Source organism: Crinia signifera, chromosome 19, assembly GCF_055691185.1.
Source record: "Crinia signifera chromosome 19, ASM5569118v1, whole genome shotgun sequence".
NCBI lineage: Eukaryota > Metazoa > Chordata > Amphibia > Anura > Myobatrachidae > Crinia > Crinia signifera.
In genome coordinates this window covers 21,623,221-21,641,101 of record NC_139226.1, presented here as the reverse complement: position 1 = coordinate 21,641,101, position 17,881 = coordinate 21,623,221, and the positions used below count along the sequence as shown (strand labels likewise).

The following is a 17,881-nucleotide window of genomic DNA, read 5'->3' as shown; positions in this document are numbered from 1 at the left end:
CAGAGTGAACACTCCACACCCTGTGCCAGGAAAAACACCACAGACCCGACCCCCTTCCTAAACCACCCTACCCCTTCATCCACTCCTACAACACCACAACCCCCACACTCGGAATACAGCACCCACAGACTCCCTTCATAAACCACTGTACCCCTTCATTGCCTCCTCCAACATCGGCAACACACCCGAACCATAATCTTCACAACACATACCTTACTACAAAAACCATCCCACACACTACTACTGACTCTCACACACCCTGTCCAACCCTCTACTGAACATTTCCACTACCCTGACACACAAAAACCCAACCCCACTACACCAGCCACAACAACTACATCACTCACAGTACACCAACACATTAACTATAACCACACATCACACAACCTCCTCACACACAAACAACATAACCACACACTACTTCTCTCGCATAATACATTTCTAACTTTAATGGGGCGTAGCCCTTCACGAATCACCTACAGTAGTTATAAATACTCAGCTGTGATTACAGTGTCTCTGTTACTAACTGTACAATAGGGAAGATACTGTAAGAATAGGGGCAGAGTGGGCAAGGAAGGATAGTGACAGTGTGAGGAATGGCAGGATAGGGGCAGTGTGGGGAATGGCAGAATAGGGGCAGTGTGGGTGAAGGCAGGTTAGGGGCAGTGTGGGGAATGGCAGGATAGGGGCAGTGTGGGTGAAGGCAGGATAGGGGCAGTGTGGGTGAAGGCAGGATAGGGGCAGTGTGGGTGAAGGCAGGATAGGGGCAGTGTGGGTGAAGGCAGGATAGGGGCAGTGTAGGTGATGGCAGGATAGGGGCAGTGTTTGGAATGGCAGGATAGGGGCAGTGTGGGTGAAGGCAGGATAGGGGCAGTGTTGGTGAAGGCAGGATAGGGGCAGTGTGGGTGAAGGCAGGATAGGGGCAGTGTGGGTGAAGGCAGGATAGGGGCAGTGTGGGTGAAGGCAGGATAGGGGCAGTGTGGGTGAAGGCAGGATAGGGGCAGTGTGGGTGAAGGCAGGATAGGGGCAGTGTGGGTGAAGGCAGGATAGGGGCAGTGTGGGTGAAGGCAGGATAGGGGCAGTGTGGGTGAAGGCAGGATAGGGGCAGTGTAGGTGATGGCAGGATAGGGGCAGTGTTTGGAATGGCAGGATAGGGGCAGTGTGGGTGAAGGCAGGATAGGGGCAGTGTGGGTGAAGGCAGGATAGGGGCAGTGTGGGTGAAGGCAGGATATGGGCAGTGTGGGTGAAGGCAGGATATGGGCAGTGTGGGTGAAGGCAGGATAGGGGCAGTGTGGGTGAAGGCAGGATAGGGGCAGTGTGGGTGAAGGCAGGATAGGGGCAGTGTGGGTGAAGGCAGGATAGGGGCAGTGTGGGTGAAGGCAGGATAGGGGCAGTGTGGGTGAAGGCAGGATAGGGGCAGTGTAGGTGATGGCAGGATAGGGGCAGTGTTTGGAATGGCAGGATAGGGGCAGTGTGGGTGAAGGCAGGATAGGGGCAGTGTGGGTGAAGGCAGGATAGGGGCAGTGTGGGTGAAGGCAGGATATGGGCAGTGTGGGTGAAGGCAGGATATGGGCAGTGTGGGTGAAGGCAGGATAGGGGCAGTGTGGGTGAAGGCAGGATAGGGGCAGTGTAGGTGATGGCAGGATAGGGGCAGTGTTTGGAATGGCAGGATAGGGGCAGTGTGGGTGAAGGCAGGATAGGGGCAGTGTGGGTGAAGGCAGGATAGGGGCAGTGTGGGTGAAGGCAGGATAGGGGCAATGTGGGTGAAGGCCAGATAGGGGCAGTGTGTGTGAAGGCAGGATAGGGGCAGTGTTGGTGAAGGCAGGATAGGGGCAGTGTGGGTGAAGGCAGGATAGGGGCAGTGTTGGTGAAGGCAGGATAGGGGCAGTGTGGGTGAAGGCAGGATAGGGGCAGTGTGGGTGAAGGCAGGATAGGGGCAGTGTAGGTGAAGGCAGGATAGGGGCAGTGTTGGTGAAGGCAGGATAGGGGCAGTGTGGGTGAAGGCTGGATAGGGGCAGTGTGGGTGAAGGCAGGATAGGGGCAGTGTGGGTGAAGGCAGGATAGGGGCAGTGTGGGTGAAGGCAGGATAGGGGCAGTGTGGGTGAAGGCAGGATAGGGGCAGTGTGGGTGAAGGCAGGATAGGGACAGTGTGGGTGAGGGCAGGATAGGGGCAGTGTGGGTGAAGGCAGGATAGGGGCAGTGTGGGTGAAGGCAGGATAGGGGCAGTGTGGGTGAAGGCAGGATAGGGGCAGTGTGGGTGAAGGCAGGATAGGGGCAGTGTGGGTGAAGGCAGTATAGGGGCAGTGTGGGTGAAGGCAGGATAGGGGCAGTGTGGGTGATGGCAGGATAGGGGCAGTGTGGGTGATGGCAGGATAGGGGCAGTGTGGGTGATGGCAGGATAGGGGCAGTGTGGGTGAAGGCAGGATAGAGGCAGTGTGGGTGAAGGCAGGATAGGGGCAGTGTGGGTGAAGGCAGTATAGGGGCAGTGTGGGTGAAGGCAGGATAGGGGCAGTGTGGGTGATGGCAGGATAGGGGCAGTGTGGGTGATGGCAGGATAGGGGCAGTGTGGGTGATGGCAGGATAGGGGCAGTGTGGGTGAAGGCAGGATAGGGGCAGTGTGGGTGAAGGCAGGATAGGGGCATTGTTGTGAATGTTGTGAAAAAGAAAGCCCCAAGCTCCCTGGATGAGAAGTCCTGTGTCTGTGTTCCCCAAGACAACAAAAAGCACATTAGTAAATATGTATTTCTGTCTCTGCAGTCGTTGGTGGTCAGAAGGAAGTATTTAACATAAAGCACCTGAGTAACTATGTATTTCTGTCTCTGCAGTTGTTGGTGGTCAGGTGCCTGGATATAACATATATGCACCAGAGTATGTGACCGTGCAAGTAGGACTTTGTGTGCACATCCCATGCGCTTTTACAGTACCTAGCACTGAGACATTAACCAAGACCGCCAATGGTTTCTGGTTCAGGCCACAGGTCAGAGATGGTGAACTTGTGGCCACTACTAGTGGATCTGTAATCGCTGATGCCGCTAAAGGACGATTCTTCCTGACTGGAAACGTGTCGGGAAGAGACTGTTCCTTATCCATAAACAATGCGGTCTTTAGAGACGCCAACACTTATGTATTCCGACTTGAAGATGGAGGATTAAGGTTCAACTATCTTGATACTATACCCCGTTTGACGGTAACAGGTGAATAAAGAACCATAAATATTGCAAGTATCATAACTGAAAACTATTGTGTCTAATGTTCTATTTGTTCTTATGCTGTCAAATTATTTTTAACTTAATTAAGACATTTAAATGGGTAATAGACTATATGGTTGTAGTACTCAACGGTTATGAAAAAGAAGTCACGCAGGGAAATGTTATCTAGATGTAGTTGTGCCAGAGATAAAAGACTATATTGGGCCTGATTCAGGTTGGTAAGCAGGGAAGATGGCGGCTTACCAAGTCCCAGGGTGTCCGTCCCTCCTAAAAACCACCACTCCCCCCGCCGCCATATCCCCCCGCATGTGTCAGCGACCATACAATGATTTCTCCTGGAGTCGCAAATATAAGTCCGTGGAGACTGAGTTACATTAGCGTGCGCTGGGATGAAGACAGGGCGGGCGGCTGGCGTCATGTGACGTCAGCCGCCCGCCCCCGGCACACTTCGTCCCACCCGCACTCCCATGGGAACCCTCAACATTTACATGGGGACGCCCATGAAATGTTGGGCGTTTCCATGGCCCATCGCTGCCACTGCCCGCGTCCCTTCCTCCCCGCTCCGAACGGCCCGGCAACATTATAAATCGCTGAGGCTGTTCCCAATCAGGGTTTACACAGGTGCAGAAAGGCAGGGGCCAAATTTGGCTCACTAAGAGTGAACTAGAATTCTCCCCAAATGTGCTCAGGGATAAAGTACCAGCCAACGAGCTCCTAACTGTCATGTTACAGGCTGCATTTGAAACATAACAGTTAAGAGTCAGAATTTTTTTTCATCTCTCCATGGCTTAGTACATACAGTAGCCTTAGAGAGAGAGATCATTTGGGGAGAGATAAAGTACCAATCAGTAAACTCCTGCCATTTTTCAAACACAGCCTTTCAAATAACAGTTGGTATTATATCTCCATCCACTTTGTCTCTCTCCAAGGCTTGGTACATAGGGCCCGATTCAGACCTGATTGCTGAGCTGCGATATTTCAGAGCCGAGTGATCAGGTAACAGCCGCCGCAGCGATGAATGTGATTGCAGCCGTGCACATAAGGGGAAAACCAATTAAAAATATCTCACCATGGAATGGTTTTCCCTTCTTGTTGCAGCGCAGCGTAAGTCTAGACTTTCCCTGCACTGCGAAGGCCGCAGGGAGAACGAGGCAGCTGATGACATCAGTGGCCCTCCCTACCAATGGCTGGGGAACCTTGAAAAAACTGTATGGATGACAGTGAAACGCATAGGTTAAGAGGTGCTACCTGCTACTTTTTCCTTCACCCGTTCACTCCAACCCACCACTGACTGTCCTGCCATTGTCCGCCATTGTGGTACCAGTGCGTTAACTTTATCCAGGATCTACGTCCAGTTAACTACTGGTGCCAAGGGAGATAGGTATATCCAGCCTGCTGCCACCACACAGCCTCCTACCATCTCACCAGCGGAAAGCCACCTCGCCAGCATATAATGAGGTACCTGGACCCCGGGTCAGTGCTGGTGTAAAAGGGGTTAACCCGTGTCTCTTTACATGGGACTTCTACCCAGGTCTTGACCAGGGTAGAACATGGGCAGGAACTGGGTAGTGCCATGGGCAGTGTAAACGGGTATCATGGGACATCCAACCCTTCTCCCGTTTACGGCAATGGGGAAGTCCAACCACTGGACCGCAGCATCCTACTAAGCATACAGTAGCAGCATCTTTATTTATGCAAATGACCCTAACGGGTAACTTTATTAAGGCTTCTAAAAATGAAAATAGGTGACCAATAACAACCAATCCAATTCTGTAACATTATCTAGGATAAAACAGAGAAATTATAGGAATCTGATTGGTTGTTATGGGCAACATCACCTCTTTATCACTTGTAGAAGCTTCAGTAAATGCTCCCCTATGTGCAGAGTAATGCTGGAATATAACAAGTACTGTAGTAATTGGTGTAAGTATGTTCTTTATTTGTTTATAGCGCTAACTGATCAACCTGTGATCTCTCCGGTGAAGACCTTGGTTGCCGGTGAAGAGGTGACACTTACCTGCACAAGTCCTGGACAATGCGCCGGATATCCTCCAAGTATCACATGGACAGGAGTACAGGGGATTCATACGAATTTCCAGTCTAATTATACAGATGGTAACAGGACATACTTCTCCAATGTCACATTCACAGCATCGCAGAGAGACAACCAATCACCACTAACCTGCACTGTGACATTCCCACCCAGCATGGCGACAACCAGCAAGCAGATTATATTAAATGTAGAATGTAAGTCCATTTGTCTACATGTCAAGTATTACATACTAAGCTTATGCACTATATAGAAGACAGACTGGTAGATCTGCTCTCTTTCCTATGAGTGTATCCCTTCTCTCAGTCGCAATTCATCATCATCCATAGGCAGAGGTGGATTTAGACCTCATGGGGCCCTAGGTAAGATTCCGGTTTGGGGCCCTCCTCAAACAATCCATACCACTATACCATTGCTGCTGATTGCAGGAGGCATTGATAGAGAACCCTGGCACATGCACAGTTACTGATAAATGCTCAGCTGCATGAACATCGGCATTGTGTATAAATGTGAATCAGACCCTACTGTAGGTCTTTTGGCAGTAGCTTATTACCTGTGTCACATGTACAGTAACCTGACCACATACAGCGGATGAGACCATTCTCTATGTCCAAACACGTTTTATGCTATCAAAGAACATCACAGGTACTTTGGGATTGTGGGTGGGTCTGTGTGTTGTCATGACATCACACGGTAGTCACACAATGCTCCTCTGGGACATTTTGGATGGCCAGTGTAACTTTATGGGGCACCTTGGACCTGCCGGACTCTAGGCAGGCACCCAGGTTGTGCAGTAGAAAATCCTCCTCTGTCGGTAGGGGACTTACCTGGAAAATTAGAGCTAGTGTGAACATGTATGGCAGTGACATTAATGTTAATTAATACTGCAAGTAGTGTTCGTTTTACCTATACCTTTCACCTAGGGAATTGGCTCCCAACCTCATCCCTCAAAAACCCCAACAGTTCACATTTTCCAGGTCTCCACACAGAATTGCAATTGAAATATTTACCAACACCTGTGCACCTGATGATCTGGAAAACGTCAACTGTTGGGGGTACTTCAAGACCGAGGTTGGGAACCACTATTCTAGGGGCATATTATTAGGGGATGGGGCCCATGTGCACTTTCTGAGGGCCCCTCCACCTGGTAGACATTCCGCCAACACAAGTGAAGACCCTAGCACCATGCTATATACTACTGCTCATATACAATATCTCCATATTTCTAAAGACAGCAGCAAACAATAGCACCTACAGCTGCAAGTCAATAGGTCCAGGGTGTATGGTATGGGTTCCCCTGACTTAACGGCCCATGTGCACCTCCTTCCAGCACCCAATATATATATATATATATATATATATATATATATATATATATATATATATAGTCCCAGGGTGGCCAGGCACTACCTCCTAAGTCGGTTACTGTCTGGGTGCTCGCACCAAACAAATGTATGTATATTCCCAGCGAGGGTGCTGCACTCCAACAAAATACTTCAGTTAGTCCATATAAAATGAAGTTTCATTTTATATGGACTAACTGAAGTATTTTGTTGGAGTGCAGCACCCTCGCTGGGAATATATATATATATATATATATATATATATATATATATATATATATATATATATGCCAGTGCCTCCTCACTGTGACAAAACATTATGCTACTGTGGAGATAAGGGCTGCCAAAAAAGAGGGGGGGGGGGGGGGTGCAGAGGCAAAGTACATGGGCCCAGGCCTACACAAAGGCTTGCCATAGAAGTGCACCAACATCAGCAGTGGCCTGGGCAGATGGGGCCCAATCTTCTCAAAGTAGCTCCTCACACATAGCCATACTTCATCTATAGCAGGGGCCCAACATCTCTAATAGTGACTTTAATGCAAGTCAGCTCTGTTGTCTAAATGTGATGCATTGCATGCAATTTCTTCTCCTTCTCCTTTTTTTCTTGTTCTCGACATATGTCGATATAGACACAAAAAAACGTGAAAAACTTGTGTTGACCTATTGAGTGTCAACCATGTCCATGTCAACCTTAAGCTTGTGTCCACCTTCTGGCAATGTCAACCTATGGAATGCCAACCATTTTCAAGTGGCAACCTACTCACTGTCGACCATTACTTGTCAACCAAGTGACTGTCGACAATGTCCTGTAACTTGTTCAAAATACATAAATTCCATCATGACATCATTGCATCACCACCCTACAAACCTGACCTGCCGCCACTGCACATAGGCCTATAGCAGGGCTTGCTGGTATGTGTAGTACCACCCCTAGTATGGCAGTTCCCCCCTGCCCAGATCACAGTGCCCTAGCTGCTTTTATTCTCAGTAGCCATGTCATGGGTTAAAGTGTAAAGGAAATGCATGCTTCCAATGTTTCCATTTTCTTTCAATGGCCCCATGCAGACTCATTGGTATTTCCATGGAGCTGCTGCAGAAAGGTTGTCATTGCCTCAAGTGAGGGGTGACCAAGCTAGTGGAGGGAAGTTCAGTTGTAGTTCATTGTGTACCACTTGCTACTGGGAATTCCATGCAGCATTATTATTATACAGTATGTGATGTCACTGTGGAGTGGTAAAGTGATGCCAATGTTCTGCAACCCAGTAACAGTGACCTTGTTGTTTCCAGTCTTCTTAATATGTACAGTCAGTATATACAATTTGTAGACATACGTATGAGTGTGTAATATGTTCTGTGTGTTTTTCAGATCCTCCTTCAATAACTATCACCGCTGGAGGTAAAAGCTCTAATCTTACTCAAATTGTCTTAAATTACAAACAAACTTAGTTAATCCTTTATAGTGTACCGAAGGGTGTTGGGTCTGAATTTCCCCTCTGCCAGAGTAAGTCTATATTCCCCTGACGTCTCTTTCTACATGGTGGATTGATGTCACAATTGGTGAATTCTTTACGCACTATGGTAAATTTGGAGTTATACAAACTGAAGGGCTCATTTAGATTTTCCCACAGAATGTATGTGCACCAAAGATTTGTACCCATGTTGGCTGAGATGCATTTTAATCTGATTACGTCTTTCTCTAATGGGAAAGGATAAATGGGGCATAAAAATAGGCCAAAATGCAGTGGAGGTATTCCATTCTGACCACAGGAAAGATGCCAGTCACATTTGGCAACTCTCTGGTATTGGCAAATTTGGGTTAGTCCTTTCAAATTAGACAAACCTCCTACATTCCGCCCTCTACACCGGTAAAGTAATGCAGTAAATCAAGGACATTAAGTTGTGTTGGGCATGGCTGTGATAATGTTCTTTGTGGCACCATTCTGCTGCCCCTTCCATCTGGACCGCTCCAGATCTCATGACCACAAGAAAAAGTATGTAAGTATGATGCAGATGCTTTGACCGCTGACGCAAATTTTAAACTGATGATGATGATCATGAGGATGATGATGATCATTATGAAGAGGATGACACGTATGAGGGTATACAGGACATTGTAAAAATTGGTAATACTGTATGTCTTGAATTGTTTTCTAAGCTGGTGGTTTTTCAGTGGCTTGGTGATTATTTAGAAGTTCCCAAATGTGGTCCTCAAGGCAAACTAAAGGTTCAGGTTTGAAGTAAATCCATGGCTTAGAACCAATGGAGAAATCAAATGGATTGTCATGGATATACACAAAACCAGGACTGTTGGGGGTGCATCGAGGACCGTGTTTGGGAACCTCTGGTGTAACCTTTAATAATTATAGCAGATGAAAAAACAAATACTTGTAAAAAAAGACCAATGTCATAACAAGCCTTGGAAAGAGGTAAAGTAGACAAGTTGTCCAAAGTAATGAGTCAGCTACTAACTAATGGTTGCACCCCTAGCTAGCGCCCACTTGTTCCTTTAATAAATGTAACAATGAATATAGGCAGAGGCGTACCTAGATATTCGTAGGCCCCATAGCAAAAGTTTGTAAGGGCCCCTATTTAGCAACTGATGGTGATAAATGTATGTAAAACATATTACTTACACAGGAAAGATGGTCCCCCTTCAGCTCTGGGCCCCATAGCAGCTGCACCCCTTGCACCTATGGTAGTTACACCTTTGAATATAGGTGGAAACCCGTCTTAGATGAGTGTTTGCAGCATAATATACTATGCTCCATGAATAGGCAAAGGCTGTTTGTGTCAGAGAAAGGAGGGGGCGGAGCTATTATTCTGGGCAGGGCCAGACCTTTAAAAAAAGTCACTGGTTGATAGGCGGCCTCACAGCTGTGTTACCTACCAGAAATCTTCCCTTTAAGGACAGTGGCCAATCCACTACTGATACGTTGACTTCTGCCCTAACCCGGGGAAATGGCGGCGGGTGGTGTTTAAACGGTTTGCTAGGCTGTGAACATACGCATCCTAGCAAACAGGTCTGAATCAGGCCCCACGTTTGATAAAACATCCTAAAATGTACAGTTTTGGCTAGAAATCTATTGTTTTGCGAATGATTTAGGCCAGATTGTTTGTACTGTGCTGTCACGATCCGAGCTGTCAGACAGACTTTCTTACCGGCTAAGTGCCTCCGCAGGTTCAGCTTGCGGTCCAGACGTCATCTCTGCCGGCGTCCTGTCTCCCAGTGACAGTCCCCAGTGCACGGCAATCCACCTGTCCGCCGCCATTGCTCCCAGTATCCAGCATGGTGTGCACAAACACACTTTCCCGCCATAGCAGACATGGGGGCTGCCATGTTCTTTCCAGTCACATGTCTGTGCTGTCCAATCCTGTTGGTTCTGATCTCCCTGTCATACTTCCTCGGCCAATCCTGGCCACCCAGTGGGGATAAGTATGCTGGGAGCTCTCAGAACCATTGCTAGTGCTTCAGTTGTCTCCAGTGTATGGTCAGCTGTCCTTGTCTCCGTGCAAGTGTATTTCTCTGCTGGTGTTGTCTTCCATGCTGCAGTGTGTTCCAGGTTGTACCATCTCCTGTGAAGTCCAGGTTAATTCCACCGCCTGTGATCCTGCCTCTACAGCCCAGCGACCAAGCCTAGCTCCGGGACTCTGGTCCTTTCGATGCTCCAGCATCATCCACCATCGATGTTTCATCGCTAGTCCGATATTCCGGATCTCCTGCTTCCGTCCGTCATTCCGGACCCACAGTCTCATCTCCCGTCCGTCATTCCGGACCCACAGTCATCTTCCATATCCGATACCCGAATCCGATGTTCCCACATCATCATCGATAGTCCGATATTCCGGATCTCCAAACCAATCATCCATCCGTCATTCCGGACCCACAGTCAAGCTCAAGTCTTCCGTCCGTCATTCCGACCCACAGTCTTCACATCCGATGTTCCACCATCTATCCCACATATCATCACATCTGTAAAGTATTGCAATCTGCATGAACTGTCATTTATCCTGCATACTTTACTGTCTGTTTATATTACAACCATCTGCAAATAAACTCAGGTTGTATTTTACCTCTGACTGCTTATTGGCTCGGGGTGCACTGTCGCGCACTCCATGCGCAAGGGTCCTCTCCAACCTTCCCGGTTCAGGTACCGGTCCAGGTCCCCACCAGAGGTCTCAGTCTTGTCGACTAAGCCCCCTGGTGTGACAGTAAGCACTAGCCAAATGGATCCAGCCCCAAACCAAGCTTCTCCACCCAGCCCTGTACAGCAACTGGCTGTTCGCTTGGATCAGCAAGAGGCTGCGCAGAGCCAAGTGATTCATTGTCTGCAAGATCTGTCTTCCCGGCTGGATAAGCTACAGACCACTCTCAGTGGCCCTGAGCCTGTCAGAGAACTTCCAAGTCCCGTTCATCCTCCTGTAATGGCTGCTGCACCTCGCCTTCATCTGTCTGTCCCCACCAAGTATGATGGGAACCCCAAGACCTGTCGAGGTTTTCTCAATCAGTGTGAGATTCACTTCGAGCTGCAACCCAGCAACTTCCCTACTGAAAGGGTCAAGATCGCCTACATCATCTCCCTCCTGTGTGGAGCAGCGTTAGAATGGGCGTCTCCCTTATGGGAAAGATCTGATGCCATCCTGTCCAATTACAAGGACTTCGTGTCAACATTCCGGCGTATCTTCGATGAGCCTGGGCGATCAGCATCTGCCTCCACTGAACTCCTCCGTCTCAGACAGGGATCCCGCTCCGTCGGGCAATATCTGGTCCAGTTCCAGATTCTGGCGTCTGAACTCTCCTGGTGTGATGGGGCCTTATACGCAGCTTTCTGGCATGGCCTATCCGATCGTATTAAGGATGAACTCGCTACCAGAGACTTACCCTCAGGTCTAAGTGACCTTATTTCATTGTGTATCAAAGTAGACCTACGCTTCCGAGAAAGGGCTGTAGAACGTCACAAGAGCGCTCCAGTTAAAGTGCCAACTCCTCCGCCTTCTTTACCCACTGCTCCTGCGGTCCATTCCAAAGAAGAACCAATGGAGATAAACCGTTTCCGTTTGTCTCCAGGAGAACGTCGACGTCGACGGTTGGCACAGCTCTGCCTGTATTGTGCCGATCCTGCACATCAAATTTCTGCATGCCCAAAGCGTCAAGGAGAACTCCTCCTCCTAGCCCGTCAAGGAGAGGGAAGGCTAGGAGTAATTAAGTCCTCTCCATCAGCAACTGATTGTGTCCTTCCAGTTTCCCTACAAGTTGGTCAGCATTTCAAGACTGTCTCCGCACTTCTTGATTCCGGTGCCGCTGGCAACTTCGTTTCTGCAGAACTGGTCCGCAAGTGGGGGTTACCCACTGAAAGTCTTTCCAAGACTGTCTTCCTTACTGCTGTGGATGGCAGTAGGATTCCTGATGCGACAGTCTCCCGCAGAACTTTGCCACTTACAGTAAAAGTGGGAGTCCTGCACACTGAACTTTTGTCCTTCCTGGTTTTACCCCGAGCCACTCATGCTCTGGTTCTGGGTTTACCCTGGCTCCGTCTTCACAATACTCGTCTTGATTGGAAGACATCGGAAATCCTTTCCTGGGATCCTTCCTGCTCCGGTACCTGTCTCCAAAAGGTACTCCCAGCTCGTCATTCTTCAGCCGATGCAGCAGACCTTCCGCCTCTTCCCTACCAAGAGTACTCAGATGTATTCAGCAAGTCTGGCGCTGATGTCCTACCTCCTCACAGACCGTGGGATTGCCCTATCGAACTTATCCCAGGCAAAGAACCACCCAGAGGTAGAACCTATCCTCTCTCTCTTCCAGAGACTCAAGCCATGACCAATTACATCAAGGAAAATCTGGCAAAGGGATTCATCCGTCCTTCAACTTCTCCTGCTGGCGTAGGATTCTTCTTCGTCAAGAAGAAGGATGGAGGCCTACGTCCCTGCATTGATTATCGCGGCCTCAATGACATTACAGTAAAGAACCGATATCCGTTGCCCCTCATCACCGAGCTGTTTGACAGTGTCAGCGGTGCAACCATCTTTACGAAACTCGATCTGAGGGGTGCATACAATCTCATCCGCATACGAGAGGGCGACGAGTGGAAGACGGCGTTTAATACCAGAGACGGCCACTATGAGTACCTCGTCATGCCCTTTGGGCTCAGCAATGCCCCAGCCGTGTTCCAGCACTATGTCAATGAGATTTTTTGGGACATTCTGTATCGTCATGTAGTTGTATATCTCGATGACATTTTAATCTACGCCAATAACATCACAGAACATCGTTATTGGGTCAAAGAGGTTCTGTCCCGGCTGCAAGCTAATCATCTCTACTGTAAACTGGAGAAGTGTGTCTTCGAGGTGAAGTCTATACCCTTCCTAGGGTACATTGTCTCCGGTTCTGGTCTTCAAATGGATCCAGGAAAACTGCAGGCCATCCAAGATTGGCCAATTCCCTCTTCGCTGAAAGGTATTCAACGTTTCCTGGGTTTTGCCAATTATTACAGAAAATTCATTCGTAACTTCTCTTCTATTGTGGCTCCCATCACTGCCTTAACTAAAAAGGGATCTAATCCAGCGAAGTGGCCGGCAGAAGCCATCAAAGCCTTCCATCTGTTGAAACAGAGGTTCACTTCCGCTCCTGTTTTAAGACAACCTGATACCACCTTGCCCTTTATTCTCAAGGTTGATGCCTCCTCCGTGGGTGTTGGGGCAGTCCTCTCGCAGAAAGCGCCCGATGGTCGTCTTCATCCCTGTGGGTTCTACTCCCGTAAGTTCCTGCCTGCAGAGCGTAACTATGCCATCGGTGACCAAGAGCTCCTCGCCATCAAGTTGGCATTAGAAGAATGGAGATATCTTCTAGAGGGTGCTGTTCATGAGATCACAATTATCACAGACCACAAGAATCTTCTGTATCTCAAGTCTGCTCAATGTTTAAATCCCCGTCAAGCCAGATGGACACTTTTCTTTTCCAGGTTCCGTTTCAAGCTGTCGTTCTGTCCAGGGACACAAAACCGAAAAGCTGATGCCCTTTCCCGCTCATGGGAGCAAGAAAGTGAGTCTAAGTCCACACATCAACACTTTATTATTGATCCAGTGGCATTCTCCGCAACGAGAGTTTCAAATCTCATGCCCCCTACAGGGAAAAGATATGTAAAGCCAGCTCTAAGAAAGAAGTTGCTCTGTTGGGCGCATTCTTCAAAATTCGCTGGCCATGCAGGCATTCAGAAAACTTACGAGTTTATCACCAGGTCCTACTGGTGGCCGTCCCTCAAACAGGATGTACAGGACTTTGTCTCCTCTTGTGCTAAATGTGCTCAGCACAAGACCAGTCGTCAGTCTCCTCCTGGGCAATTGATGCCACTGTCAGTGCCACATCGTCCTTGGACGCATATCTCTATGGACTTTGTAACTGATCTTCCAGGGTCTGACAAGTTCACCACCATCTGGGTGATTGTTGATCGGTTCACCAAGATGGCTCACTTCGTTCCCCTCACCGGTCTTCCGTCAGCTTCCAAGCTGTCCCAGCTCTTCATCAAAGAGATATTCAAGCTTCATGGGCTGCCTCTTGAAATCATCTCCGATAGAGGAGTCCAATTCGTAGCCAAGTTCTGGCGAAGCCTGTGCTCCCTGCTTCAAATCAAGTTAAAGTTTTCCACAGCCTACCACCCTCAATCCAATGGCCAAACGGAGAGGGTGAATCAGGACCTTGAAGCATTTCTCCACACATATGTCTCTTCTTCCCAAGATGACTGGGCTCAACTCCTTCCATGGGCAGAGTTCTGCCATAATAACCAATATCATTCTTCATCAAATGTCACTCCATTCCTTGCCAATTATGGGTTTCATCCTCGAGTTCCTGACTTCACTCTGCAACCTGTGTCCTCTGTTCCAGCGGTCGACACGACCATCCGGCAATTCGTCAAATCCTGGAAGCTCATTCGTTCTTCACTTCTGAAGGCTTCAAGCAGGTACAAAAAATTTGCCGACAGGAAACGCAGAGCTGTGCCAGCCCTCCGTCCAGGAGATCGTGTCTGGTTGTCAACTAAGAATCTTCGATTGAGAGTGCCATCGATGAAGTTCGCTCCCCGATATATTGGTCCTTTTCCAGTTGAGCGAGTCGTCAATCCAGTAGCTTACAAGCTCAAGTTGCCGCCCTATTTGAAAGTGCCAGCTACATTCCACATTTCGCTGCTCAAGCCGCTGGTTCTGAATCGCTTTCATTCCAAGCTCCCCAAGGCTCCTAAGGTTTGCACCCAGCGTGGAACAGAATATGAGGTCAGTAAAATCTTGGACTCTCGCATCCGATATGGTCGTCTGCAATATCTGATCGATTGGAAGGGCTACGGCCCCGAAGAGCGATCATGGACCAATGCCATCGATGTCCATGCTCCCAGACTCATCCGGGCGTTCCACTCCAAGTTTCCCCGCAAGCCTAAAAGGTGTCCTGGGGCCACCCTTAAAGGGGGGGTGCTGTCACGATCCGAGCTGTCAGACAGACTTTCTTACCGGCTAAGTGCCTCCGCAGGTTCAGCTTGCGGTCCAGACGTCATCTCTGCCGGCGTCCTGTCTCCCAGTGACAGTCCCCAGTGCATGGCAATCCACCTGTAGGCCGCCATTGCTCCCAGTATCCAGCATGGTGTGCACAAACACACTTTCCCGCCATAGCAGACATGGGGGCTGCCATGTTCTTTCCAGTCACATGTCTGTGCTGTCCAATCCTGTTGGTTCTGATCTCCCTGTCATACTTCCTCGGCCAATCCTGGCCACCCAGTGGGGATAAGTATGCTGGGAGCTCTCAGAACCATTGCTAGTGCTTCAGTTGTCTCCAGTGTATGGTCAGCTGTCCTTGTCTCCGTGCAAGTGTATTTCTCTGCTGGTGTTGTCTTCCATGCTGCAGTGTGTTCCAGGTTGTACCATCTCCTGTGAAGTCCAGGTTATTCCACCGCCTGTGATCCTGCCTCTACAGCCCAGCGACCAAGCCTAGCTCCGGGACTCTGGTCCTTCCGATGCTCCAGCATCATCCACCATCGATGTTTCATCGCTAGTCCGATATTCCGGATCTCCTGCTTCCGTCCGTCATTCCGGACCCACAGTCTAATCTCCCGTCCGTCATTCCGGACCCACAGTCATCTTCCATATCCGATACCCGAATCCGATGTTCCCACATCATCATCGATAGTCCGATATTCCGGATCTCCAAACCAAGCTTCCGTCCGTCATTCCGGACCCACAGTCAAGCTCAAGTCTTCCGTCCGTCACTCCGGACCCACAGTCTCCACATCCGATGTTCCACCATCGATCCCACATATCATCACATCTGTAAAGTATTGCAATCTGCATGAACTGTCATTTCTCCTGCATACTTTACTGTCTGTTAATATTACAACCATCTGCAAATAAACTCAGGTTGTATTTTACCTCTATACAATATGGTAGTGGACTTGTCCAGCGCTATGTATCAATCCCTCCTGAGAGATCCTCCGTCTCAGTGTGTACTCCACATGTAGGGAATATCAAAGGAAATATCTCATAGTGTAACACTGTTAGTTTATTACATACAAGACATTTAAAAACATATATTCTTCACTGTCACAGCCAGTGAGTACAATGAAGAGACTTTTCACATTCAACAGTTAAAAAGCATATCCTCCGTTGCTAGTATGTAAAGGGGGTAATTACCGAGTCCAGGGGAGCTGTTTGAAAGACAGTTCAATCAAGCGTGTTAAAGTACAGTCCACAGGAGTCAGGATACCGGTTACTCCTTTTCTCCCAGCGCGCTGTTTCAGGTCCCTGGGTCGGTCCCTCTTATTCCACCGTGCAGCGGGTATTCAGGTGCGGGCTTCACCACCAACGCGTTTCCTCCCCTTCTGGGGACTTTATCACCTTGATAAATATCTGATTGTGGTGGAGGTTTTAAAGGAGAACCTTTTTTTGGGTAGTGTGGACACAACTAGCTGCTGCAGCGCACTTAATCTATCCTGTATATACACATTTGCTGTATTTTACCTCTGACTGCTTATTGGCTCGGGGTGCACTGTCGCGCACTCCATGCGCAAGGGTCCTCTCCAACCTTCCCGGTTCAGGTACCGGTCCAGGTCCCCACCAGAGGTCTCAGTCTCGTCGACTAAGCCCCCTGGTGTGACATGTGCATTGTATTACAAATATTTAATATTTCCCTGTTGTATATACTATTTCCCTGTTGTATATACTATTTCCCTGTTGTATATACTATCTCCCTGTTGTTCTTGTTTTGGATAGCATCGCATTATCTTACTCTACATCACATTTGTGTTAAAAAGACATCAGTTGTCATCAAGTATTCTGGTGAATTTTTATCGATGTGCCATAGAGAGTATTCTGACCAACTGTGTTACAGTATGGTACGGAAATTGCACAGTCGCAGAGCGAAAGATGCTTCAGAGGGTTGTTGAAACGGCCCAGTGGATTGTAGGGACCTCACTTCCAACGGTGGAAGCTATTCAGCGGAAACGCTGTAAGCGCCGGGCAAATAATATTATAAAGGATTTGACTCACCCAGCGCAGGGTCTATTCACACTTCTGCCTTCTGGTAGGCGTTTCAGGTGTTTTAAAAATAGGACAAGCAGACTGAGGAATAGTTTTTTTTCTACAGCAGTTATAGCTTTAAATTCTATGTAGTGTTTGTGTTGATCGTATTATTGTTTGTTTTTTGTACTGTGATTAAGTTTGTCGCCGCCATACATTGATTTACGGAAGATGTTAAACTTAATTTTGTTGCCCTATCGTGGGGTAATGATAATAAAGTGAATCTCATCTCATCTCATTTCACCTTAACCGAATTCATTAACATTTGCATAATTCTTTTTAGAGATGGCGATAAATGAAAGCAAACCTTTTATTGTCGAAGAAGGAAAAGACATAAGCATGCGCTGCACAGTGGACAGTAATCCAAAGGCTGCAATCACCTGGTTCATCAGAGGGCAACAACAAAATAGTGCATCAAATGCAAGTGAATTGACCTTGGAACTGAAGAACATTGGACTCAGTAATGCTGGAACATACTCGTGCTCAGCAAGGAATGCGCGTGGGGATGCTAGCAGAGGCACTGAAATCATTGTACAATGTAAGAAAAATAATATATATGATATATATGTGTGTATAATATATATATACTAGGTGATTCATCGCACCCTACGGGCGCTCTTCACACCGTCGTAAGGGGCTGCGCCCCCTTAATTTGTGAACATTTGTATATGAGAAATATGGTTAGAATTGTATGAAAGATGCCTGTATTGCAACTTGAGTTATAGGTG

General features: G+C 48.2%; 1 protein-coding gene across 2 annotated transcripts in view; it reads left to right on the top strand.

Moving 5' to 3' along the window:
- LOC146042231 (sialic acid-binding Ig-like lectin 16) overlaps positions 1-17,881 on the top strand; it is a 63,268-nt gene that overhangs the window by 21,641 nt on the left and 23,746 nt on the right. For both annotated transcript variants that reach the window (XM_083162152.1, XM_083162153.1), the window contains exons 3-6: positions 2,826-3,194; positions 5,160-5,456; positions 7,969-7,998; positions 17,437-17,691. In XM_083162152.1, the coding sequence (XP_083018278.1) occupies positions 2,826-3,194; positions 5,160-5,456; positions 7,969-7,998; positions 17,437-17,691 (951 nt within the window). The remainder of the gene's footprint in view (positions 1-2,825; positions 3,195-5,159; positions 5,457-7,968; positions 7,999-17,436; positions 17,692-17,881) is intronic.